Source organism: Pseudochaenichthys georgianus, chromosome 7 (genome assembly GCF_902827115.2).
Source record: "Pseudochaenichthys georgianus chromosome 7, fPseGeo1.2, whole genome shotgun sequence".
Lineage (NCBI taxonomy): Eukaryota > Metazoa > Chordata > Actinopteri > Perciformes > Channichthyidae > Pseudochaenichthys > Pseudochaenichthys georgianus.
This window is the reverse complement of record NC_047509.1, coordinates 11010409-11038003: the sequence shown is the minus strand read 5'-3', so window position 1 is coordinate 11038003 and position 27595 is coordinate 11010409. Positions and strand designations below refer to the sequence as shown.

General features: G+C 43.1%; 1 protein-coding gene across 2 annotated transcripts in view; it reads right to left on the bottom strand.

The window, feature by feature from the left end:
- Nucleotides 1-27595, bottom strand: part of scube3 (signal peptide, CUB domain, EGF-like 3) — a 69050-nt gene that overhangs the window by 9352 nt on the left and 32103 nt on the right. The window contains exons 5-10 of one of the 2 annotated variants that reach the window (XM_034087122.2): nt 20844-20990; nt 18921-19037; nt 13770-13817; nt 9545-9661; nt 8134-8256; nt 4357-4473 (exon numbers count right to left, since the gene is read on the bottom strand). In XM_034087122.2, the coding sequence (XP_033943013.1) occupies nt 4357-4473; nt 8134-8256; nt 9545-9661; nt 13770-13817; nt 18921-19037; nt 20844-20990 (669 nt within the window). The remainder of the gene's footprint in view (nt 1-4356; nt 4474-8133; nt 8257-9544; nt 9662-13769; nt 13818-18920; nt 19038-20843; nt 20991-27595) is intronic. The other variant, XM_034087123.2, reaches the window with a different exon arrangement.

Here is a 27595-nt window from a genome sequence, read left to right as displayed (position 1 = left end):
TATTCATCTGCATCAGCAACTTCCAGTCCGACTACGTAATGTGAGAAGAATTTGACCCAACAAGATTAAATAAACTTAAACTATTTGTGGTTTAACTTGTGTCTTTCTCTCAGACCTACTCAGTATCAGAAGACAGCGTTTCTATTGCTGGTTGGATCGAATGAGTTAAATAGAAAAATACTTACAAAGTGTTTACTCACAAGACTGTTTTCCTACCAGATAAGCACAAATGAGCAGGCTGTTTTTCTAGGGAGAGTCGCTGAATAAACTCTCACTTGGGAGGAATGTTGACAGACCTCGGCACAATGCTCGACAGCAGGTCACTGACCTAATTGGGTTTGTTTAGGGTGAGTCTATTGTTTAACACTGAGAACAGCTTTCTCCATTGTTTGACAGCTATATTTCAGTTGATAAACCACACAGGGCATAACATAACCTTGGTTATGGCTGGGAGTGGGAGAGTCCAACGGGGAGGGCCATAAATCTTTAGGGTTATCTAACGGTTCCAACGGCGCCGATGAAAAGCGATGGGAAATCATTCATCACCTTCTCTCTCAACAATGGTGTAGAGAATCGCTCACGCCTCACCATCTTCTCTCCAGCTCGGCGTGGCCTGATCACAGTCCATCATGTGAGTAAAAGCCCTACCAATTCAATCCTGGGCTTTTATTACCTGGACTGACAGCTAATACCGCCGCCTGTGTGGGGAATAGCTCCCATGAAGCTACTACTAGACCAGAGGTTTTAGAAGTGTGAGACGGTGGACCTTCCCTCAGACAGAGCCTGGAAAAAAAGACACCTCCATCCCCCCTTAGTTTAGTGGCTTAGTTTCGCTCAATGCCTATGGGACCATGATTATGATATGTGATCCCATAGACACCAAGATATTCTAATATAGCTGTTTGGTATCATTTCAGACGAAACCTAAATACATAACTAAGGTCTGTCCTGAGGCATTTATTAGTTTCTGACTCTGGGAAAGATGAAAAACAGTTCCTCAAAACCACTGTATCTATTTAGCCACATGTTATGTGTATTTGATCTTCTTTTAATTCATGTAATGATCCCCCCATGAAACCCCTTTGAAGCCCGCCTTCAACTTTGGAAACCTCTGGACTACACCCATTCAATATAAATGTTGTGGTGGGGGGTGAGATATACTAAAATAATACATTCTAGCAGCATTACAGCCATCTCATTAAGCATTGCTTCAAAATGTTATTGCTGGGACACTTTAATTGATTGCATAATACTGGAAGATGAATTTAAAATGTGGCACTTGCAGGAACCAACCATTTCAAGTCATTTTTGTTACCTTTATTCATGCCCGGCGCCGTGGGAGGGCCAGGCCCCCCCATTTGACATTCCTGCCCTCCCCCAATAAACACGTTTTTTATTATTTATAAAAATTAAAAAATATATATATTTTATTTTTTTAATTATAAATAAACTGTGAACTTTTATGCTACGATGTATGTGATGTCAGATGGCAAAAAAAAAAATCGCAGGCTACGTCAAATAAATGCATGTGTCTGTTGTGATTTGTCCACATTTAGACCAATCACAGCATCATACTCTGCCGCATATTCTGGATTTGTTTATTGTGCATTCTGTAGACTCCCATTTCTGTTTGAATTACAAAATGGACATCAGAAATTGGCTTAAAAGGTGGAAGGATTTGTTAAAACGAAATAGCGATGAAAGAACTGCAGCCGATGCAGCTGCTGATCCCTGCACCTGCCGTTGCAGCAGCGCGCCTTAATGTCACAAGCTTGACCTCGGCAAACCCCGTGGCTGAGTTAGCGAGCCTTGACTCATCAAGGCGGCCGCCACCAACGCTGTCCTCCGAGGCACAGCTCCTTGTGGCCCTACCATCACCACCTGCGTTGCCACACCCTGTACCACACCCGCCAGCGTCCTCCTCCTCCGTGCCGGTGCCTCCACTACAGACGCTACCTCGCAGCACATCAACAGGTACTATTGGGCCAGCAACCGCTCAAAGACCAACAGCACCAGGTGATCTTGGGGTTAATAAACCCAACCAGGTGAAACTGGATCGTTATCCAGGGAGATTGTTTTCAGGAAAGAAGCGCACTTTTGCCACTGCATGGTACAACAACAGACCATGGCTTGAAGATTCGTTAAAAGCCCTTTGTTTCCCCTGTAGACAGTTTAAAGTAAATACGTCTTCATCTGATGCGGCTTTTACTGTCAAAGGTGTTTGCGACTGGAAACACGCATTACAGACTGATAAAGGACTGCTAAGACGTTCTGCATCAAAAGAACACATTTCAAGTGAGCGTTTGTGGAGAGAGAGACAGATACGCGAGGAAACAAATAAGGAAATTAGTACTTTGGTGCAGATCAGCTGTATTACGCCGTATTACGTGTCAGCTGTCGTTGATATTATAGCTTTTTTAGCTGTCAGCCAACTCCCTCTCAGAGGTGACCACGATTCACTCCACATGTCCGAGTGCAGTGCATAGGAAAAATAAACCATGCCCAAGGCGGGCTAAACAGTTAATCGTCTCCGTCCCTACTATTTCTCTCCGAGTGCAACGATGAGGAAGCTGCCATCCTTAAGTGTGCCTTGCTCGTGATTTACCAGTGTCTGTGCTGCCACGCACACAATGTTTCAAAGTGGTTTCTATGTTGCCCTTTATTTGTGTATGTATTTGCGATAAGTGTGCGTCTTTGCGCAATGCCGTTGGCCTTGCTGTTTGATATATATTGTGCCGCAGGCACGTGACGGTTTTGTGTGCCCTCCCATGAAAATCATATGCCCTCCCTTTAGATTTGTTCTGGCGCCGGGTCTGCCTTTATTAGATACAGGAAACATCTGGTAAAAAAAAAGAAGTCAGTGTGTCCTCAGGTGGCAGGGTGTAACTATCTGCACTGTTGTGTTTGTGCAGACCTCATGAACATCTTCATGTTACCGCTCTCCAGTCTCACTCCTTATTCGACATTCTGTTGCAACATTCCTGATCCCTAGACCTGTCAGACTACAGGCAGAAGAAAACACAGAACAAATCACTGCAAAGATATGTATTTCGAGTGCATATGCTGTCTCTCTCCGTCTCTCCAGAACTACTGTGAGGCCCCGAGGCGCTGAAGACAGCAGCAGATTCTAACTGGTGATACACACTCCATCAAAGGGCCGCCGCAGCACCCTGATGAGCTGTGGGCCTCTCGCTGCCTGCCAGGCAGATGTGACGCGCCCACACACACCACCTTCAGACACCCAAGGCTGTTGCTGCTATCTGTTCCACACCAGAGTGCTGTACCTACTAATGTTTGATGAACATGGTCACACTCCACCTTGAAGGACCATAACTGTGGTTTTTCAAGTTTGAGTCCATTAACTACAACACAAGTCGCCTCCACATTACTGCCAAGTGTAGCAAAGGTTCTTAGATGGATGTCCTGCCTTCCAGCCAGCCACCTATTTCAGCTCCTTCTCTCGATAAGGAACTTTCAGAGACCTAAAACCTGGCTGGAAAACAATGATGCATCACTCATTTCAGTTACAGTTCATTATGGTTTGAGAATGTAGCTGCATGCCGGGGCCTTTCAGTCAGCAGGTTGGAAGATGAACACCAACAACACACTGTGTTGAATTCATTTTTTAAAGAGTAAATTAAATGTTCACCTTGATGGATTACCTTTCAATATGTTTTAAATTGGGTAGTGAGGTTGACTAACAACAAGACAGTACAGTAGCCATTTGAGACTGTACTTGTGCACTTGTGTATTTGTGGTTTGAGCTAACTGCTAACGTGGCGATGCTAATATGACAGGTAAAGCATTACTGAGGTTACTACTAATTATCCAGAGGAATTTCGATGTCACGGTAATCAATTCAACAGTTCTTAAGACATTTTACTCAAAGCTATACATATTAAGCTCATAGTGGTGCTAGGGGAAAAGTAAGGGGCTTCAGGATTCATCACCTGGAGACCTATATAGATCTCTATTTATCTCTGAATCTACCTAGTTGTTGAGACATACTGACTAACATTCCTAGAGCCAGGTCCCTAGCATGGCTTTAAACTATCAATGCCTGAACAGTTTGAAACCAAACATAACATAAAGTTTGCTTTGTAGATCTATTAGCAAGATCTAAAGTATATACTATGCTTCCATTTATCAGCTTAAAATGTCTTTGACGATCCTTTAAATTTAGAGCATATTGCAGTGAATTTCAACTCAACTATCAGCGAAACTTGAAATCAACAATAATAATCTATTTAGTGTAGTTGTGAATTTCTGAGAAACATTAGAGCAACTCATGTAAGGTGAGGCGATGCAGAGGAGAGTGATGGACAGGAGGAAGACGCAGAGAAGAGTGCTGCTCACCTCCGCAGTGTGCCAGGCCGTAGAGGATGAAGCCTTTATGACAGAGGCACTGGAAACTGCCGGCAGAGTTGACACAGAAGTGGTCACAGGCGCGATCAAAAGAGCACTCGTCGATGTCTGTAAGAAAATAAAGACATGCTGTTAGAAACTTCTCAAACAGTCGAACAGATCACAAAAAGATCTTGAAACGGGACTCTTCCTCTTTCACGCCTTTTTTTCTGTTTTCATCTTTTGTCATGAATTGTAAAGGGCCAAATCACGTGTTACAAACAAATATTGGTCTTCTGTTTGGTACTCTGTATAGTGGCTGACCGCTTGATGTCATTCCGTTGTCCATTTCGGTTGCTCTGAAATTGAATTTTCCAAGTGTTTTTGAAATAACAAGGGACCACAGCAGGAGCCAAAAGCAAGTCTGCTCTTCACCTGATAATAGCAGCTGAATTACTGTTGTTCTCCCCACATCCAATCTGCCAATCATCTTCCCCTTTTATCCTCTTAACCATACCACAATTTGCCTATTTTTCTTTTCTTCTGAGGACATACACATGACAACAATCACCGTAGTTAGTCAAAATATGTGGGATGCAGAAGCCTGCTTTTACTCTTGTTGGCCTTTCTGAAAACAGCCACACCTGCAGCATTCATCCACAAGGCAAGAGCTCCTTGCACCTCTCGTCTTTTTTGAGCTTTTTTGCTCTCTTTCAACTGCATCTTGATACGTCGCTTAAATGTCAGCAGCTCAAAGACCACAAGGATTGATATTAGATATATATAAGCTATACGAGATGGCTGACATTTGGTTTTTATTGTGATCAAGGTTTTCTTGTGTCAGCAAAAAGCCCAGACAGCACGTGCTGGGAGAAACACTGGGATGTGCTACATTGAGCTGGATGTCTAATTGGCTCATTTAAGAAAGGTTCGTAGGATTTTCCCAGGAATATTATGCCATATTATCTTCAAACACACGAGGCAGGTATTTCACAGCAATTACAGGCCTTCAGTTAAATAATGGGTTACCTTGAAGAAACCATGAAGACAGACGGATAAACGTCTCCAGAAACCTTGCATAGCATTGCACAAAATATCCACATATGGTTTCATGCTTGGCATCTTCCTTCATGTACAATGCAGCTGTACTTAGTGCAGACCGGCACAGGTTAATACGTGGCAGGCGTGTTGTGAGAGCCAAAAGATGAAAATGTGCTTTCTTGTGTGTTTTTTTAGAACCTGGTTTTATATGGAGAATTTTAAAGTGCAAACAATTAAAGATACAAAATACAGTCCTCACCCTTTCTCCCCTTTATTGGCTCAAGGAGATGCATAACAGCAGCAGGGGTTTGCACACGCTATATGAGGCATTGCAAAAGCGTTTTTTTGTTGGCATATTGAGCATAAACTTAGCTCAGCATAATTTAAAACATAGAGTCTGTAACCATCTGGGAAATAGGCGTGGTGACTCAGTTTACCCTGAACAAAAGTTGTAATAATAAGTGACGCCAGTAGTGGATCTGTAGCTTATCATTATATCATTTTGTGTTGTGTGGTGCCACGCTACAGATTAGATGTGTGAAGACATCTGGGACTCCTGCAGTAATACACTCATTAACTGGGCAGCGAAGGTGAAGTATGCAGTGGGAGGGAGGGCACGCCAGCATTAAGAGGTGACGCAAGTGCTTGGAAACTTAGAAAGATGAGAACAGTCATGTCACTTCCACTGCAAATAACAATTCAGAGTTTCCATTCATTGTTTCTTCTCTTAGCTCCCTGTTTATCTGCCCACGCATCGCACCCGATTGATCTCTGCGCCAGGACTCGTCACATTAACCTCCACCTTTTCTAATTGCAAAGTTCTAAGGAGGCGAATGAGGTTGGCTAAAATCTAGAAAAGGTCAGTGTTTGTTTTACAAAACAGATCCTTATGGTAGATGTTCCCACTGGAGGAAACACAGCATCTGAACATCTCGCTGAGTGCCCTCATGTGGATTAGGAGTGAGAGGTAGATTGTTGATGGTGGAGGAATGCTGACAGGGGCTCTGCAGACATGCCCCGTCCTGATTTATGGGCCGTGGTCCACTGACAGCAGGGAAACACCATGACTGTTTAAACCAAGATAAACACAGAGTTCAGTTTACACATCTCAACACCTCGCGGAGACAGCAAACGTCTCTTTAAGTGTCACTGCTGTCGCAAAACACTGCTACCCACCGCCAAGTACTTATTAACACAAACCGAGTGCTGTACCGTTTGCTGCAGGTCACATTTAATGTTTTTAATCCGCCAGTTTTGGATTTATGCTCAGAAGAGAGATGCATGATGGGATTATAGATAAACAGACACTCCAAAGATTTGGCACAAGAAGATCAGCCAATGAGAACAGATGTATTTTGTCTTTGTGGCTCTGAAGGAATTCTGTGAACTCTGAGAAAGAAAGGTTATCTGGTTGGGCTTTGAAACTTAAAAGGAACTTGCATTACAAAGGGGGGACATGCACTTCTCATATACAGCGAGACATCCAAATAAGAAAATAAATGTTATGTACATGAATTATAAATAACAAAAATAAACATACACAGTCAAATAAAACGTTTTTGGAGCTTTTCCCAAGCCAGTTAACTTGGCCCCTGCTGCTTTGATTTTCTTCTTTCTTCTTTAAAGTTGTCTCTTGTGAGTTGGATAGTTGCAATTCTAAATCCCTCTCAGATTTCAATTCAAATATATCATCATTAGAAATAGTTCACTTTGTGTTGAAGGCATTTCAGATTTCCTTTGGCCCAACTCTTGTTCCATGGGTGAGAACAATTAAAGGAATGAGAGGAGAGGATAGCGGGCAGACAGGTGACTGCGCAGTGTGGAGTGTGTGTGTGTGTGTGTGTGTGTGTGTGTGTGTGTGTGTGTGTGTGTGTGTGTGTGTGTGAGAGAGCCTGGCAACACCTCACTCAGCGAGAGATGAGGAGAGCTTTATCACCACCCTTCGCTCCAGACAAAACACACATCACCAAACAAGGACAACATTGTTGCCCCTGCGCACCCAAACAGCTCACGATGACGACGTTAGGTAGGGCATGGTGCCACAGAAAACAAACCGTCATTTACATTCCAACATGTGCAGACCAAATGTTTCAGTTATCTGTGCTATTTTGGCAAAATAAACTCTGCATTGTTCTGCTCTAAGAAATGAGAGAAAGCCGTCGCAGCAGAAATAGATTTGAAGCGACGACAAAGTGGCTGCAGAGTTAATGTTCACAGAAGACACGTTTAGTACTGTGTGCAGAGTGTTGTGATTCAGTGCAGCAACTCTAAACCCATTGCATGACAATGATGTGTACCAGGCTGGATATTGATCGACCACATCAATAAAGAAAAGAGAATTACAAAATCGCATGTCATCTGTTTTTCCACTCCAAGAGCTCGGCTCGCAGCTCGAGCCTGTCTGTCTTCTTTCACCAGATGTTCTGCAGTGGGTTCACGCCACAACCAGAGGTTTTAAGAGTTGGAGCTTTAATTCCCCACACCTGTGTTCGGCCATGGCACACTCTTTATTTGTTCTGCAGCTAGTCCTCCCAGCTCCTGCTGAGCGATGGCTACCACCAAATATAACAGATAAACAAGCCAGAGAGGCCTGGTTTGGCTTCTTGGCAGGCTGAAGAGAGAATACTTTGCGACTAAGATGGATTGATCATTCATGCTAATCAATGCAGAAATCAGAATCTATAAGCATGTTCTCCGGTCGTCCACAGGAACATTTGCTGGTGAAAGGTTATCAAAGGGGCTACATACCTTGACATGTTCTCTCATTGGTCAGCAGCTTGTAGCCTTTCTTGCAGCTGCACTCGAAGCTGCCCACTGTGTTTCGACACACATGATCACACCCGCCATTGTTAAGACGGCACTCGTCAATGTCTGTGAAAAAAAAAAACCAGTAGATGCACAATCAAATCGACCATCATTGAGGTGAAAGGAGTGCACCATTAACTTTAACCTGTTATATAAGAGGGAAGGGATGCAGAGGAAACCAGCCATAAATACAGCACTGACATATTTATCTTCTTGATGAATTATATAATAACCTATTTACATATCCAGAAGCTAATGATGAACATTATCATTAAACTAGAGTTGTGTTTCTGTCCACCTAATGGATGTAAGTCTTATACAAATACTGATTACAGCTGCTCTTAGAGAATCTACTCCGTGAGGTGGATACGTAAGAACAAGGGGGCTTGGCTAATGTAAAGTAACTATTGAAGTATTCAAAAAAGCAGTTGTTTGGTAAGACTGCCATGAGAGTCAGAAAGTGGAATTTAGCTTCAGGTATTTCCTTAATGGCCCTCATCAGGATAACATCAGTTTGAGTGGCTGCAATGGAATGCAGCATCGGTCCATCTCCTTCCGGATACTCTACCCTTCATTCGTGTGGCCAATACCCAATCAATACATCATGTGTTCCTCCAGGTGTGGGAGGGAGCTCTGCCTTGGCAAGTTTGGCTGCAGCTCTGATTGATTCTTAATCATCATCACAAATAAGGCGTCCGTCTCTTGAGGGAGTCTTCATCATCTGGTTGACATAAATGGATCTCAAATGGAATCAAATAATCCCCTCCTTACTCTACTTGTCTCCGCTCTTCAGAAGATTCTGGCCCGCAGCGAGCCCCTGTCTTCTCGTGCCAGAGCTGCCTGGGTTTGCTTTCCTCTTGTTTCCTCTCAAACCAAACTAATATAAGCCAATTTACTTTTATCAGATTTTTTAGTGTAACATTACGAGTTGTTAAAGGCTGACAGATTTCAAACCCTGGAAACACATTGTGTCCTCGTATCAACTCCCCGTCTGTAAGCACAATGCTAAGTTTCACCATAAAGTTTGGAGTTCATTTTGTATACTTTATTTAATAAAAAAAGTTGCAACAGTATGCAGTTTCCTTGAGTTTAGTGTGCTCCGTCAAACTCCAGACAGCAGGATGATGGTACTGTAGGGGGAAGACTGTCAAGAAAACAGTTTGCTTGACAGAATATTACTCAAATATGCAGCTAAACAGCAGAAAGCGGTGTAAGATTGGTGGCACCATTACGGATATAGACATTGACGGAGCACTAGCGGTTGGAAAACAATGATAGGGCGTAAATAACTTGATGATCCTGTGGTGAATATGTAGATATCTGGACAGGTGTGGTTTTAATGGCGTAGGTTTACCTTTGCAGGTCTTGCGGTCCGGCTGCAGCGTGAAGCCGACAGGACAGCTGCAGCGGACTCCTGTCACCGAATCATGACATGTGCTATCGCAGCCGCCATTGTTCACTGCACATGTCTCTGTAGAGAAACACAGTGAGACATAGAAAAATACACTGTCCAAAAAGTCACAACCTACTTGTTCCTCCCAGCATATACACAGTACATACTAACATTGTAGCAAACATTAGAAGACACACTCATCGTATTCAGCATCTATGTCTTACAGCAGTCAGACAATAAGAAGCAGAGTAAGGTACTCAGTAAACATAGTCATAAAGAAGGAAACAAGAAAACAGAACAGTCATAAACGCAGCAGCTGGATGGGATTAACAGTTTTCAGAAAATGCTTGTGAATAATGAAAGGAAACAGTCATTACAAATATTAGATTCAACACAGCCAAAAATAAAGTTTCATGTGTTTCCTCTAAAGTGTGTGCATTCCTTTTGGTCAAGGTGAATTACGCCCTCTGAAAGTCCTTTGCACTGCAGGGCATCTGTCCCCCTCCATCACGAGGGCAGAGGTGCGAGACAAATGCGACAGAAAAGCCACATTTCCAGTTTTCTTTTTAACAAAACCTTCCAGGCATTTTGGGGATAAAAAAGCAATTTCAGCTACCATGCCCCTGTGTTGGCTGGACTGATGTGAAAAAAGGGAAGTAGTCCGTCAAGACAGGAGAGCTGAGGTCTCTTCTCTGGACAGTGACACATTTCACTGAGACTTTCATTTTAAGCAACAGCACAGGAGACATTTGTTCTCGCATAAGAGTGACTAGTGTGGGCCTCGATGGTTGTTGGCAGCTTTATAGAAAGCGTCCCACACGTCAGAACAAAAAACAATAAAAAAAAAAACGTTTGCGATGTGGAACAACCATTTTAACGTGCTGTAAGGCCACTGGTCATCCACTCAGTGCTTCACTTCTCTCTAATGGGCTGTAGGATGCTGGCTGGCAGCTCGTCTCAGGATGAAGCAGCACAGCTGGGCGAGTGGAAGACTTCTCACAGACCGGGAGATGGCAGCTCACACGTGGCACCAAAGAGGAAATGCAGCTGCGCAGGTTGTTATTTTATAGAGAATGAGGGTCCCTTTGGGGAAACACCTAATCCCCTCGACTTAAATTGAGATCTGCACTGCCTGCAGCGGCCATAATGAAACTTTGTAAAGCTCGTTTCTCTCAAATAAAACACTCAACTGTAGGCTGCAATTATGCATCAAAGCAAAACAGGTGCTTACAGTGATGTAATCGTGTGTTTTATAGTTGTTTTATAAAGAACAGTTTAAACAGTTCAAGGGATCACGTTGCTGAAGGCTGAACACGATGCACTAATACACTTGGACACACTTAAAGTAAATATGAATTTACAGGGAGAAAACAAAACACTTCTCACTTTGGAAAAAGGGCCTTAACTTGGAAATGACTAAATCAACATTGCAAACACTATAAAAGCTGGGTTTGTCTTAGGTTACGCAGCCATTAGCCGTATCAGTGACTCCCTTTAGACTTCTGTATTATGATGTCAGTTGGTTTCAACATCTGGCTTTTTTTTTTTTAATGATGCTAATGCATTTTACAAAGATACGTTTTTAATATAAACTCAATTACATCAGTGAAATGTTGTCAACTTAAAATCACACACTTTGCAGAAGTGTGTCGTGTTTGATTTCTTTAAGGATTGAAACGCACCATTTCCTGATTTAGGGGTTTTACAACCTCTCTTGGTCAGGTACGGCAAGTCGCTTCTTGTGTGTAATGTAGCTAATGGTTGTTTGAAACAGACAGTACCGAGTCAGGTTAAAGACTTTACGAGTCTCTCTACTTTTTGCTCGGTTTCACTATGTTTTGCATTTACTGTTAAACTACTATTGTGTCCTCCTAACATAAGCTCAATCAAACATTTTGAACAGCTGAAATCCTTGTCTGTGAGATGTTTTGATTGCTTTTCCCTTGCCTGTCGTTCACAGAACACAGAGATTAAGCCTGTGATCATTCAAAGGGAAAGATGATGAGTATTAGGCCATCCCCGGATCGAGCGCGGCACTGTGGGTTCACATAATTGCAAAGTGTGAGCAGAGACAGTTGGCAGACGAGACGATAAGATAGTGTCAGGACATGCCTCAAAACGCTTAGTCAGGCAGCCATCTCGCCAAACTGTAATGACCATGTGTTAAGAGAGCAAAGAAATATTTCTGACATTATGGTTTTATGAAGACAGGGGAGAGACACATGCTCTGGTATGTGTGTGGGTTTGTGTGTTTTGGATGAATACCAGCCACATCCACAGTGCACCGGGTTGGGACCGGCAATTACAGTAACAGTGGGCAGACTTTTGTAAATACTCTCCGATATGACGTGCGGGATGTCTGGTCTAGTGCCGAGCTTCCACAGTGTATGTTTAAAAAAGAGGGGTTCACATCGTCTTTTATCCGAAGCCGCAAGATTTTCTAGCTGCAGAACTTCTTGTTTTGCATCAGAAATGTTGACGAGTAACCCGCAGGGAAACTTGTCATCAGACATTTGTGATAGATTCACAAAAAAGGCAGAAGTCCTCTGAGTTTGGATCACGGGAAATAGACGCTAAGGTGAAAAATATCTTTTTTGTAAAACAAGAAAATATTGTTTTCTTGACCAAACGGCAACATTCAGCGATAGTTCATCAGAAAGGAAGAGTTGTTATTAGACACAAACTCTTCTAAGAGCGAGTGCTCTCTCAATAACTAAACCAAACAATGAGAAGAATAACATTGACAATAGTTTGCTAATGTTCTCTAGAGATGCAACTGAGAAAAGCTGGTTTCGGCATGGTACAGTACCAGGAAACCATTGGGGAACAACTGATGGAGGACGCAAAATATGTCTCTTGCTCCGAATGTTTCTATTTCTGAGAAGAAAAATAACAGAAACTAGGACACCAAATCCTAAAATAGGTCAGATTGTTATATTGTGGCATGAGGGAAGCTCAGTATGCATACAGTAGTAACAACTAGTAACTTTAAACAGTTTGTCTTCTTACCTTGAACAGGCTACTCCTCTGAGAACAAGCATCCTCCCTGAGTCTTACAGGGTATAATTAAATAGTCTTTGAAGTATCCAGGTTTGATTCATTGATGCAGATTTATGAGTTTATTCCTGCTGGCATCTTTGCCTTATTTATTCAAAACAAAGCTCATTCTGGAATTGCCTTTATGATCCAAATATCATTTTACTGCAGATGTTGTAAAGAACAAGTGGACTGGAATAGCACGGATGATTCCCTGCTACTGATTATGATAGAACACAAGATGACGTGTGTATGACAAGAGGAAGTTTAGAGGGACTCAGCGTTTTATCTTCTCTACGAAGCAATCATGGACACTTTATTGGCTCCCAAAGCTAATAGGCCGTGATGACAGACCTCAGGAACACAATGACCAAATGTTTGGAACAGTACACGCTCAATTTCTCTCATCTCAGTTGTATCAGAAACACAGAGGAAACCGAACTCTTATGTCTTCCTTTTCAGAAGTCATCGCAGATGAATTGATTTGGACTTTTGATGGAGGCCACTTCTACTCGTGGTAATACATCCATTTTCAGTCGATGCTTCAATCTGCAGGAGACTTTGGATAAGAAAGTGACAGCCAAATGAAATGTAATAGAGACACATTCGGATCCTGGGTGGATACATGTGGAAATAATCAATACACAATAGTATGCATTCAACATCCTATCAAAGTATTAAAAACTCTGCAGAAAACGCTCCGTCTTTGGGCCGTGAACAGTTATTAAATGAAACCATCTGAGAGGTTAAGAGGGGAAATCACTCTTTGGTGGAGCTGCGAGTGAAGCACAGACATGTGAAATGTGATAAGGGGCCCTGCTGCTTTATTTTAAGACAGAAAGGTTGGGAGTAACTTGTTCAATCACTTATAATGTACTATATCTGCTACGTTTATATGATGTTTATACTGCTGGTCAGAGGTTCGCAGCTGTGTTTTAAAAAGGTGTGGTTTGACAGGGGCAGCGGGTTGTTATTGAGAGGGCATTCACAGAAGGAAGAGGAAGGTAGGGGAGGAGGGGGTCAGAGGTCGAGGGTCAGAAGGATGATGCCCCTGTGGGGAGGGGAAGGATCAGGGCCTGCTAGGTTAGCTTCCTCTTCTCCCCACACCCACAGACCCCCAGAGAGAGGAGTCAGAGGAACGCATATTTACCATTGGGGAACAGCTGGGGGGCTGCCTGGGACTGGACACTCCTCTCCCCTGCATGCACGCGCACACCCACACACACGCACACATTGTAAAAACACCACTTTAGTTCTCTGTACACTTGAACCACGCAGCATTTGTGTTTTATGTAAATCATGAGCATGTGACAAGAACTAATCTGATGTGGTTTTACAGTATATCCACCTTTTTCCTAAAGTGAATTATGGGCAGGACTTCTTGTTATTCCCGTCACGAAAGTGGCCTTTGTGAGACTCATAGTACAAGTGTCTTTCCTTTTCACATATTTAAGGGAAATGAATTATGAGGGAACACAGCCTGTCAAACCTTAAATGAGATCATTTAATTATACCTCTGCCTCAGGATGGAAGGACGTCCTGAAGAAGTGACCTTTGGTGTATATTTAGCAATTTAATTTATTCTGTTGCAGTTAACATTGAATCAATCTGAAACGCTCTGAGGCTTATCAGTAATTGCGCTTTTTATTAATGAGGTGAAACGCAACCTTGTCGATTTGGAATCACATATTTTTGAGCTTATATTCATGTCAAGCTGGAGTACAGGTGACATGCGGCGTGCACTCGTGCACTATACGTCTTGAATGTTTGTGTAATTACTCTGACGGCCATAAGGGCGAGAGAAACGTTCTGCACTGCAGGTTTGAGCCACAAATGTAGCTTAGCTCATTAGCATTTTGCAACTTCCGGTTCTCTAGTCTCGAAGATGGCGGTTATTTGAACATGTTTTCGTCTAATGCCTGAAATATGGTTTTTAACACAAGTTGAAGAAAATTCACTTTATTCTACTACGTAAATTAAGTCAGTAAACTCCCCACTTGTAAATGTCCAATGGGTCAAAAAATGGCGGTTGCTAACAAGAAAGTAAATTAACTACTAACCGCCATCACGCCGAAACAAATCCGCCTTTAGCTTAGCAGTGGTGATGAGCAGCTATACGACCGGCAGCTAGTTTGTTGATAGCCTAACGATAGCTTTTTAATCCTGGCGGTCGAATACATATTTCACAGAATAACTTCCCGGGTCGACCGACAGCAGAACTTCATCACTGCAAATAAAGCTACCCTAACTTAATTTGTTACAGCTATCAGAGGCCAATTTTTCAGGTTGTCTTCCCACCCGTCAGTAGCAGCAGGTAACGTGATTAATAATCACATTACCCCGTCTGAAGGTTGTTTTCCTGTCACAGTGTTCATGTGATCAAAAGGAAGACCCACCCATAAGTCTTGCAGATATATAAGGCTAGGAGAAAGGTAGAATGAATGAGAGGGGATCCTTTCTCTTGCAAATGGTTAATGTCCATTCATGCCCACTGGAGGCGATAACTACCTGAGAGAATGACATAACGTTGTTGCAAAAGAAAAGACAGCCTCTTAAACTAACAACTGAGAAAAGAGCAATGATTATTTTCAAAATCCTAACAAAAAACTGATGATGGCAGTTCCTCGTCTAAGATGAAAACGGTGACATTTCAAGGCAAAAGTGTTACCTCGCAACATGCAATCATGCAAAGTCAATATTCCTCACTGTGCAGACAAAGTGCAGTTTGTGTGTGAGAGATGAGGCTTTTGCTAGTTAGTGTGAGTGCTGCGAGCCTCGACAGACAAAGCGAGTGGTGGTTAGTGCTGCAAGCTGAAAGACAGGGCCAGATCTATGGCTGCGCTTTATGGTGTCTTTTATGGTCAGATCATTTCAGAATGAATGTTGTTAGGCTGTTATGTCAAGTCTCTAAGCACTGTCAGTGGCCCAGCCGTACACTTTATGAGCTGTCACAAAAAAATGATTTAAAAATAACTGTACTCTATCTTTTGTTAATAACGATCATTTTAGTATAAAATAATGATTTTTAATTAAATCATTCTTAAAAGCAAATTTGCAGAGTGAATTTATTTTCTACAGCCCACTGAGTGCATAATTAGACTTGACTACATGGCATACACTTAGTATGCGGACCATGTACTCGTCCAAGATACAGCTGGGGTGACGGATTGGGCCTTTAAGCAAATTGACAAAATTGAAAAAGGTAAAAACCACTTGAGGGCCTTTTCTTTTTAATAGCAGTACGAGAAATCGTGTTTATCCTTACTAGTTATATTTCCAAAAATATTATTTCAGAACAAAACTCCTGTTCAATCCCTGTAATTAAAGTATGCACTCTCGGGCCCTGAGGATGTCAGACTGACCAATTCAAAGGCGAGCTGAGGAGGAAAAAAACCTCTGACAGTACCAGATCAACACCACAAAGCATGCAGTCGTTATGGTCTGCCACAGTTTGGCCAGTATGTTTGATCCCATCATGCCGCATCCAGAAACAACGCTTCTCAGAGAGGACAGAGGACTGAGAGGTACATCTGTAACAGCAGCATGAATGCACACACACACAGACCACCCGAAAGAGCGCAGTGTGTTTATGTTATGCGCATACGCATGTAGACTACACGTGTTTACATGCATGTGATGCATGCATGCTGGATATGTACTGTATGTAGTTGTTTGTATAGCTTTCTGTTTGTATCTTACAACATCTCCTGCTCTCCTGTGTGTGTGTGCGTGCGTGTGTGTGTGTGTGTGTGTGTGTGTGTGTGTGTGTGTGTGTGTGTGTGTGTGTGTGTGTGTGTGTGTGTGTGTGTGTGTGTGTGTGTGTGTGTGTGTGTGTGTGTGTGTGTGTGTGTGTGTGTGTGTGTGTGTGTGTGTGTGTGTGTGTGTGTGTGTGTGTGTGTGTGTGTGTGTGTGTGTGTGTGTGTGTGTGTGTGTAGCATAGTGAGGCCAACTCTTCCGATGATTGAACTCGGAGCATGTCTGCATCTGCCTGCTATTTGTGAGTGTTTATGATGTGCTGAGCTAACAGCGTGAATGCTTCCACATGATGGCTGCTCTTTTCTGATGCCTGAACTCACTTGATGTAATAAACCTGACTTTTATAAGATTGTTTCAGATGGAAACTGAACACATGACTCAAATAGTGTGTGTGCAGGAATAAGAAAGCAGTCAATGTGTGACTGCCATTCAGATATGATTTCCCACCTGGAGTATGCAAGGTATCAACAGAGGTGAGATGGGAAGGATAAAGCGGCAACACTTCCAAACAGAGCAGCATGTGGCGTATTATTACAAAATGCACAACCCAGCCGGGGTGAGGAGAGACACCGCATAATGAATACAAAGAGTGTCAGGATTCATATCAAACATTCCCACAAGATGGATGGAGCGGTGAATCTGCAGCATACTGAAAAAGCCACCAGACTAAGTTTGTAATAATGTTTCTTTTTGTATGAAGAAGGCAGACTCAATCATAAACTTTGCCAAATCAATAGGGCGGCTAAATTGGTATATGTTTTCACTCTGTGTGGTTGCTATGGATACCCTTCGACACTCTATACATCATTTACTTTTTTCTGTACGTTTTTCTGAGGGCAATTATCACTGTGTGCCTTGAAGACAAATATGAAGACAAATATATTTTGTGACATTAAAGACTAATTAGAACTGAATTCACAGACAAATAAGATTTCTGAGTTTTAAGCAGAGATAGTGGTTGTATTTATTGTAAAATACATATATTGTAAGATACAGTTATTATATTTAAACCTAGCACATGCACTTGAAATATACGTATGCAGCTTCTAAAGTGCTATGTATGAAATCAAATGCAGATAAGTAGCGTGTGCTGCTTTGGAATATTTCCAAAACCCTCCACAGTTACAGTCCCAGTGCAGAGGAGCGGTGCCTTACTGAAGGTCTTCCAGCATTCTTGCCCATCACTCGGCTATCAGTGGTTCATTTGGCAGACTGTTTGCTTTATTGAGGTTTTATTAACTAATAGAGTGTCTGGGAGGCGGAGCGCCCCCGTGTCGACCGCAGAGCAGCCGGCCTCCACCTCCGTAACCCCAGACTCTGAGGTGGAAACCAGAGACTTTAACTGGCTGCTTCCTAATATGGCAAACCAAATGTACATTTGCTCTGCCTTGGGAACAAGACAAGATAAAACATATAATTTTGTTGCGGTCAACTTTGCGGCGTCCCCCTGGCCTCGCAGGGTACATCAATAATGACAGGTTGGCTGACCAGACCTTGCCATAGGGCTGGCTCTCATCAGGGCTGCGATAATAAAGGGGATCCAGAAGCACTGAGCTAATCAGCCGCTACCCAAACCAAACTCTCAAACTTAACGGTCACTGAAACCAAGCAACCACCTCACCAGTCTGCTCTGCAGGCGTAGCCTCTGATTATTTGACTACGTTTGTCTTCCTGACAAAGAAAATGCGTCCTATCCAACTCACTGAAGCTTGCATTACAAACCTAGCTCACTGTCCTGGCCAAGTACTCGCTAAATGGATTTAATAGGTTTGTACTGTACGCGGAAACTATTAATGACACTCTGGGTAAATGGTGGATAAAATAAAAGCCTGTCTGCATTAATGCTCACTCTCAAATTCACACCTGACTTACTTTATCGTTAATGTTCCATGGTTGTCGATGAAGTCTGTGCAATGCTGCATGGCTAAGCAAAATCCGTACGCCTGTATCGAGACCCACACTCTGACTGTACTGCGCCTGCAGGCCTCATCTGACGGGAAACTGCCCTTCAGAACGGTTCAATATGCCTGAGGGGCTGAAAGATTTTTACTTAACTTAAGTCAACTGAGGCAAACACTGATAAATGCCAGTGGAAGGTTAGGTCAGGTGTGTGAGTTAATTCCCAATGGGAAGCAGTGGCGGAACTGACCCAAGGGCTAACGGAAGGTGTGCGTCTGCCTGCATGGCTGAGAAACAGAGAGGAATAGGTCCAGCGAAGAGGAGGAGGAAGAGGAGGAGGAGAAGCCAAAGCAGATGCAGGGACTGAGAGGTTACTGGAGCAGCAGCAGAGGGGGAAGCACAGTGAGTGGTAGCCTTTTGTCCTTGTATGTCACAGATCAAGAAAGAAAGTTCAGCTGTAGAGCTAATGTACCGAGGCTTGCATTTCAACTGTGTTTTATCACAATAAACCTCATTTCAGACTTTAATTAAATGTGCTGTTGAACATTACAGGCTTAGTTAATCATTTGTGGTACTAATTTAGTTTTTTCATTCAGAAGCCATTATTTCCTGCCCCTGGTAAATGTATCCGGATGAGATGACTCACCTACACAAGTCTTTCCATCACTGTGGAGGACGAACTTCATGTGGCACGAACACTTGGGGCCGTGGTCTGTCTCCTCGCAGATGTGCTGGCAACCTCCATTACCGTAGTTACACGTCACTATTAAGGAGCACACAGTTAATATAAACGGTGCATACAGGATAATACACACTTTAGAAAGTTGACAGTAGAAAGGTGACAAGAAATGGAGGTATGGAGACATGCAACAAATGTCCCCAGCTGGAGGACACTTCAGGAAGACACACTCTGTTTCTCCGAGCCATATGCTCTATGACGTTGATAATGCAGGCCCTTCAGAGGGCTACAAGGAGACTGCACTGTATGTAAAGTTCCTTCAAAACGATTGGATTAACAGTCACAACATGTTGATGAAAACACTCCCAAATGACTGAAGCTGCACACCATCATAATGATTGTTTCGACTCAAAACTGCTAACAATATACAACAGGATTAGAGCTCTGCAAACCAATGGGACCTCTAGCCATATTATAATTAAAATATGCGTATCATAATGTGAAAGTGGGCATGTTCAATTACATTTGTCATTTTCACTTTATCTATTCATTACTTCAGACATGGTCACATTGTTAAACTCTCCAACAGTGGCTGTTGTGGCCTGGAGCAAGAGGCAGGACTCACTCACTCATTACGAGTCACTGCATGAACCTTCTTCATTATAAGGAATTTAATTAATCAAGCAGAATTGGCCAAAAATGTAAAGGTGACAAATGTGTGTGTCATATATAAAACTAATTTTTTCTAATGTGGGTATCCGGATTGCCCACACACTGTGAAATAATACAACACAGTCACTTGTTTGTGGGCTGCCTATCAGAAACCTATTTCACATGGATGCTCATTACAAACCCCCACCATCTGAGTATATCCACCCACTATCTTCGCTGAAGGTGCGCCATATTTTTCTTGCATTAAAATCAGAGCACACTGATTCACCAGGGAGGCTAAGAGGCAGGCAATAAGAACAAAGCCTTTCAGACGGAAGGTGAATACAGGTTTATCCAGACAGGAGGAACATAACATTCAAGTAAAAGTAAGTATGTAAACATGTTCTAGTAAAAACCCAAAATACAAGTAAGAACCGTGAAATGAGTAAAATATGTCCCCTTTAAGTGAACTCTTAAAAAAAACGTGTGACATTTCTTACAAACAGCACAAGATTCATGTCAGTTACACATAAATGATGGGATGAGTAAGATTTCGGGTTTAAGTGTGTCTGCAAATCCTTAAGTGCAAATACATTTATTTGCTAGCGGACGAGGGGAGCATTAACCCCGGCACTTCTAACACACCTGTGATGACAGAGTGAAAGAGAGCACGAACAAGCCACCGCCATCCTGTCTGCACCCTACCATCCCAGAGCCTTTTGCCCTTTTCCTGGGCTGTCAAAAAAAAACTATAGAATAACACTTCTCCAATCCTTATCCAAACACAGACAAATCCCCCATCAGCTCTGGCCCCGGCTCTGACAGGGTGATCTCCGTTGCACAGCAACAGGAAGTGTGCGCTGTCCATCAGAGCGGTCCCCTTCGAGTAACCTCCACACTTGCCCCGGTTGTGTAAATGATCGCTCCTTATTTGATAAACATGTTTTTCTTTACGAGGGACTATTTAGAACATTAGTCACGGCTTGGTAATGTAACTTAAATGCGAGTAGTCTACTTCAAATCCGTTGGAAGGCATTTGCAGAATGAGCACAATTATCCATCATCGGCACATTTCCAACCACAATTACCTCTTCATGAGGAGCCTATAAATCCTTCTTCTGGTGTGTGTGTGTGTGTGTGTGTGTGTGTGTGTGTGTGTGTGTGTGTGTGTGTGTGTGTGTGTGTGTGTGTGTGTGTGTGTGTGTGTGTGTGTGTCTTTCACAGGTTGACATGACTTACATTTGCAGTCCTTCATGTTACGCGTGAGCTGGAATCCCGGTCGACACTCACAGGAGATGCCGCCCTTCTGTGATTCCCTACAGATGTGAGCACAGCCGTGATTCTTGTCCATGCAGGTGGGTCCGTCCTTTCCGCCGTCAGATTGCACTGTGAAAGAAACAGCAAGACACAGAGAGAGAGGACGTTTATCTCTCAACTGCTTCCACAGATTACACACAGTTTTAAAGCCAAAGACCTTTCAGTAAAACGAAGAGGTTGGTTTTAAAGCAGTTGTCACAGAGCTGGTAAGAGGAGGACACATGCTCAAAGGCAATGTCACGCTGTCCGACCCTGAGTCACATATATGCCTGCTGCTGGTGATGGACATACCCAGTGCCCCTTCGCAAAGATTTAAGCACTTGTTGGAACACGCTCGCTCGGTTTGGGCTATAAAAAGGAGGCTGCCTACAGAAAGGATAAAAACTCTCAGCAGGAGCCGATCCAGTAGACCTGTAATTTTAATTGAGGTAATCCCCCATAAAGAAAAGAGAGGAGATCACAGTGAAGAAAAGTCCTTGGTAAAAAAATGTGCCTGAAAAGAATGAAAACAAAGGGGGGTGCACCAACAAGAGGGGTCAGCGCACCTTTTATCACAAGCTGAAGCACTTCAAAATGCGACAACACTCGAACAACAAACAATGAAGATAAAACATTTCATAATACTTTACTAAACATGGCACATAAATGATGAATACTTTCTGTGGAATGTATAAATACTTCACGAAGAGGCACAACAGACACCTAGCATGAAACCCTCGTCATGAATTATTACACACACACACACACACACACACACACACACACACACACACACACACACACACACACTGCTCTGTACTGCAATACTGCCGCTGCCGTCGCCGTGGAGAATACTGCTATTTGACTTATTCGTTGCGATACCCTGCCACCGCTGCAGATGCGGGACAACCTCAGCCCTCTGCTCATTAAAAAGAAAACAGATCTCACTCAGTGTTCTTCTATTCAGGGAGCAAAGGGACATCGCCATTAACGTCTCATTACATCTGCTGTTGCATTGAAGGGGTTTGGTCTAGCTTTCTTAACGAGTCCACTTTATTTGCAACAAATGGAAGCATTTGCATTATGGAGGTATCAACACCTAGTAAAGCACATAACCTTGTGTGTGCTCCAATGGTGTGTCCGTCTAGAAGAGCGTGTTCTGTCATACCGCTCCTACGTACCTGCCTTGAGGCTATACGGAGACAGAAACGTGTTTTTACATCGTTTTGTGCTTGACTACTTATGTATGTAGTTTAACGCCTGCCACCATAACCTTGTTTAATGATGCCCTCTTGTTTTCCGTATGTTTTGCCAAGAACGCAACCTGCCTTTTTTTATGTATGTACGCTAACTGGCTGAAATCTACTCTGAGTCTTTACGGAGCTGACGGTGCAAGTTTGACCCCCTGCTTAAATACTTTCCATCACTTTAAGTCTGTCAACAAGTGTCACAAGGTCACACGATCCTCTCAGACGTTCCTTCCTGAGCTCTTGTGGTGGTGTGCAGACGGGGTGAACTATCAGACACTAACTGCATCGACAGCTCTCCCTGCTTCACAAAGACTCAGCGCTGAACAAACACCGGGCCAGCGCTCCAGCTCTGAAGGAATAAAGAAAAAAGCACGGCAGGACTGAGTGAAGTGACCGTGAATGAGCGTCAACAGAGCAGCTGCTGTAAAGTGCTGCACATTTCACAGCGAGTCATGTGGATATTTAAGTAGGATGTGGAATTCAGTGGTCCCTCTCCTTGGCTTTGTGTCAATCTGAGGCCAGCGCAAGAAGCAGACCTCTATGAACTTAACAGAGGATTGAATTTCCAACTAAGTAACCCCAAAAGACTATAGATGACTTACGAAGGTGGTATTATGCATCCCAAAACTCACTTCACTCCCCTTTAATTGTATGCACCCCCTTTCCCCCTCGAACGTTATAGAACCATCCATCAATAGCATGTCGGGCTGGGGCCAGAACCTGGGCCTTCATCTCTCGGAGGACCAATAAAAGCCCAAGTGTTGACACAATGGCGCTTTTCTCCAGGCCAGGCCAAGCTATCATCCACTGTGTGCTGCTCCCTCTAACTGGCTGCCAAATGCATCAAGTTTCTATCATTATTAAATGACGGGAAGCAGAAAGAAAAACATCCTTTCATAAGGAGGTGGATGGAAAAGTGAAGGAGAGAAAAAATGTAAATGCTACAAGTGCCACAGTCAACTAAAACAATCTGCTGACCGATAAAGCATAACTAGAAACTAATAAATAAAAAACATCACAGACTTCTTTATAGGGCTCAGAACTGGACAGGAAATAGAGTCCAGATTCTTGAGAGGGAGTCTTTTCAAACAGCTACGGAGGGAATATGCTTTTCACACTGCTGGACACAGACAGGCGTCCTCAAAACTACTGTGCCGTGGTTAAAAAGGAACACTGCAATTAACCAAGAAAACAAGTGGGAGTGTTCCTTCTGCAGAAGAGCCACAAGTCTATCTCCTGGGTCGGGTCACGACCTCTGTACCCAACACTAAGAGGTGATGCTGTTGCCAGAAGCCAATACATCACTTTTTGCCCGGTACGCTCAATAAAACCTGTGTGTTAAAGACATTTGGGGAAATATGTGTACTGCTTTCTTTCTGGGAGTTAATTAGTTACATAAAAAGATTTCGATCACTCTCATGGTAAATTAACATAAATATGTTGTTAATTTATTCAATACAAAAATACTTGCTAAAATAATAACCACTTGGAGTTATTCTCACACCTTAAGCATCACTTCATATGTTAATTAGAGCTTAGGGGGTTGTTTTCTAATTGTTAATATAATCATTTAAGCCTCTTGGCTTGTAATCTTAAATATTCCTTTATTAAACAAACAACAATCAATGTATATTATTTAATTATTTAGTAGTTAGTATTATTAATAATAGCTTACCGGTTAGCTTACTTTTTGAGAAACAGTTTTCCCCTAGATATCCAATCAGGGCCTTCAGGCACGAGGGCAGACACGACTTATTATAGTAGCACTCAGTATGCGCCCCACTTAGATCTAGTTGAGTATCTAAATTTACATTGCTTACTTTTCTTTTTCTTAAAGAAACAACAGCAGGATCCTTGGGGATAATGGGACCACAGTTAGTGGTTTTTCACTCTCGAAGCACAATCCATTTGTGTGTCATTGAGTCAGTGAAAATGCAGCTTAATATGTGAGATCTGCAGCAAGTGCCTGCAGGACATGCCATTAAGTGCATTTCACATCACATAGCCACCTTTCTGAAAAGCAGCTGGCGAGGCAATTTGATACAACAGTGAACTTACATAAGGACTTACTGATAGAGTCCTCAGGGCAAGTCAGTCTAAATGGATAACTGTGTGGAAAGATTGACAGGAGCTCAAATCTCCATCTCCGCCAGTGGCTGGCAATCCAACTCTATCACTTGTGAGCAGCAACAAGCCGTTTCCCACAACGTTCAGCAGCCAGAAGCTACGGGTCTTAGCCTCTGGGGTCATTGGCTGACTGTTTATGGGTTTCAATGAAGCCAGTTGAGATCCAGTCCAAGACTTTCTCTAGTCTTTGTTTCTGATTACCAATAAGATTAACCGACGAGCATGGAGTTGAGAGACGATGTCTAATAACATAAAACCCATTTACACTAAGTTAAGAGTTTTATAGATAACAGAAAGCAAAATCCTCATCAGGTGTCGTGCTATTGGGTACTGACCAATTGGCCAATGGGCTCAGTTTCTTTTGCTCACCTAATACAGATTTTCTAACGACATGCAAACAAATCCCTCTCAAACGAGATGTGCATTGCTAAACAGACTACAAACGGATCACTCGGAAATAGGCCAGCTCTTAGAACACTACATAATATCTACTGACTTCATATTATCTGACGCAGAGAAATATTTGCTTCACGGACACAAGAGATCCAGTCTCTTTAGGAATGTCCTTCTGAGCTAAAACCCTTCTACCAAGAAAAACAAAGTCTCAACAGAAGGGTAGGATTTTAACATTACACGTCGGACGGTGCAAAAGAAGAAAAGTTAACAAGCAACTAAGATGCCATGTAACATGTAAGATGTTGAACAAAAGATCCAAGGAGGCCACGGGTTCTTCACCACAGCTCTCTTAAACCTGAGAACCATGTCGTGGAGAGACTGAAACAATGAGGCTGAAGTAGTGGAAGGCATGCCAAGGGTTTATTGTCTGCTCTGAGTGCTTAGGGCAGAGAAAAGAGGGCTCACGGTCCACGCTGAGCTGCTGTCATACGTCTCAGAGGGGAGACGGTCCCCTCTTTGCTCAACGCTAGCTGGAGAACATAAGCAGCTAGCGAGTGTTGGTGGGTTACAAACTGAAAAGAAGGGGCCTAAGCATGGAGCCACCACACTATTAAAGCAGCATTCCTTCCTCTTAGATAATGGGCCCTTAAAAGTTTTAATAGGAGGATAAAAATGTCAGCGCATGAAAAGGAGAATGGAAAGGAGCTGAACTGGATTGGGCTTGGCTGAGCTGCGACGCAGATGGTCAGACGGAGTAAGGGGCGGTCAATTGGTCAAGAAAGTAGCTCTTCCCCGCCGACTCCGTTCCTAGAGAGTAGAGAGAATCAGTGCTACTGCCTGGTCTGCTGGGCAAGTGCTGGTTTCCCGCAGCTCCCCAAGGCCTGGTTGAGGCTATGTCTTTCTCCCTTTTCTGAGATATGAATACAGTAATCTTGCATGAATGCATTGCATGTGTTGGCATTGACACACAGGTTGATTTGCATAATGTATGCAGGTTTCAAGCGGGTGTCTGTGCGTCTACCCATCTGTGTCACAGACAGTTGTGCAGCACCTGCTGGGAACGTGCCACTCTCGCCTTTACTCGTCCTATCAAGGTCACCTCACTCTGCAGTCCCAAAGGAGCCCATCCTCCAAACAGAACAGACAACATGGCAGCAGAGAACAGCAGAGCTTTCTAATAAAGACGTAAGAAAAGGATATGAGATAGTTTGTTATTGCAGTGCTGCATTATTTCTAAGAAATCAGAATGGAGCTGAAGAAGGTTCTGTCTCTGCAGAGCTCGGTCTGGCCCTCTGGTTAAAGGCATGACAGCCAAGTGTTAGTGGAAAAACCCCACTGGCACTCAGGCCGTTCGCAGCAGCATGCTGGCCTGGCCCGCTTAGAGATGGCCTTCAACAAACCCACGAGGAGCAAAAGGGATGCCCGTCTCAAATGAGGTATGGAGAATTCAGTGGCAAGGCAGCCAACATTTGCAAAAGCCCAAGCCACCGATGTATATTTGTTCAAGGTTGGGGGAAATAGGGGTGGGGACACGGGTTCTTCGTAAAGTCTGGACGAAGAGGGAGGCTGAGGGAAGATAATGTAGGAAAAAGACATGGGGGAGGGGGGGGCAAATGGGGGCTGTCCATTGAAAGTCAAGAGGGGCAGAAAAGTGTCCCATATTTCTTCGTCTGCTGCCAGAATAACTGAAGAGGCTTAATCGGTAGCAATAGGAGCACGAGGCGTTCCCTTCGCTCCACTTCCCTAGAATAGGAAAAGAGCCTGGTTATACGGTTGGGCTGCAGAGCAATGGAGCAGTGACTTCTGCACTTGTAAAAACAGTTCTGTGGCCAATGCACAGACAGGCAGGCAAGCCTGCTGAGAACCACAAGGGGAACATGTAAGAACCGTGTCGGCTCCTGCTCAGCGGGATATCCAAACAGTGCAAGACATGGAGATACATTAAACCCATAAAATGTCTTTATGCGAATAAAAAGAAAGATATTTTAAGTATTGAACATTGCTTCTTTTGAATGATGGAATCTGGCTAAGAAAGTATTTTCTCTTATATGTTTACAATAACAACAAACATCGATAATACAAGGTTCAATGATCCGGTGTCTGAATTCATGAAGGAAGAATGTGCCGGCTGGAGAGCTGAACCTCCAGAGAATATGATGTGAACCTTTATTTAGTGTTTGTATCACTTTTATCGGAGAAACCCTTGCGCTACTGCAGTTCTGGCCAGCCAAGGAAACGCTTGTCCTGAAAACAACATGCCACCGTCTGCGTCTGAATGTCGGAACAGAACCTGTACAAAAATGCCTCCAGCAGGATTACATTGAAAATCCCTCCGTTGTGTGTTTGTGTATGATTATGTTGTTCCATCGTGTTCATTGTGTTCATATTTGTTTTTGAGAAAGAGACAGCCAGAAGAGATTTGCTGCACAAAGGGGTAACAACCACTTTGGGAAACTAATGGAAGTTGTAAACACAGGAAGAGCTTCCATTGACAAGTAAACATTTCCTAGATAGACATGGCCTATTGTGGAGAAAAAGAGCACTGCTCTATTAACATTCTCTATTCTATACGTTTTCCAATATGGTAAAAACAAAACAAGTATGCTGCTTTTTGCTCAACCATAATTTGAACATTAAACAGATTATCCTGTTTTTGCAGCCCACACTTTTCCATTTAAAAAAGTGACATATATACACAATACTCCCTTAGCTGCAAACCTGCTTGATGTTATAGAAACAGTATGTCCATCCGTGGCTGTGCCCTTTGAAGACTTGAGTGCAGTCGCCGATCAACAAATTGTTCCAGCAGAGAATGGCGACAGTAAAACCTCAGGGGCTTTTATAACCCAGGGTTTCCCTGCGATGCACTTCAAACGCTGAAACACACTTGCTGGTGTGAACTTGTTCGCTGATATTCAACAG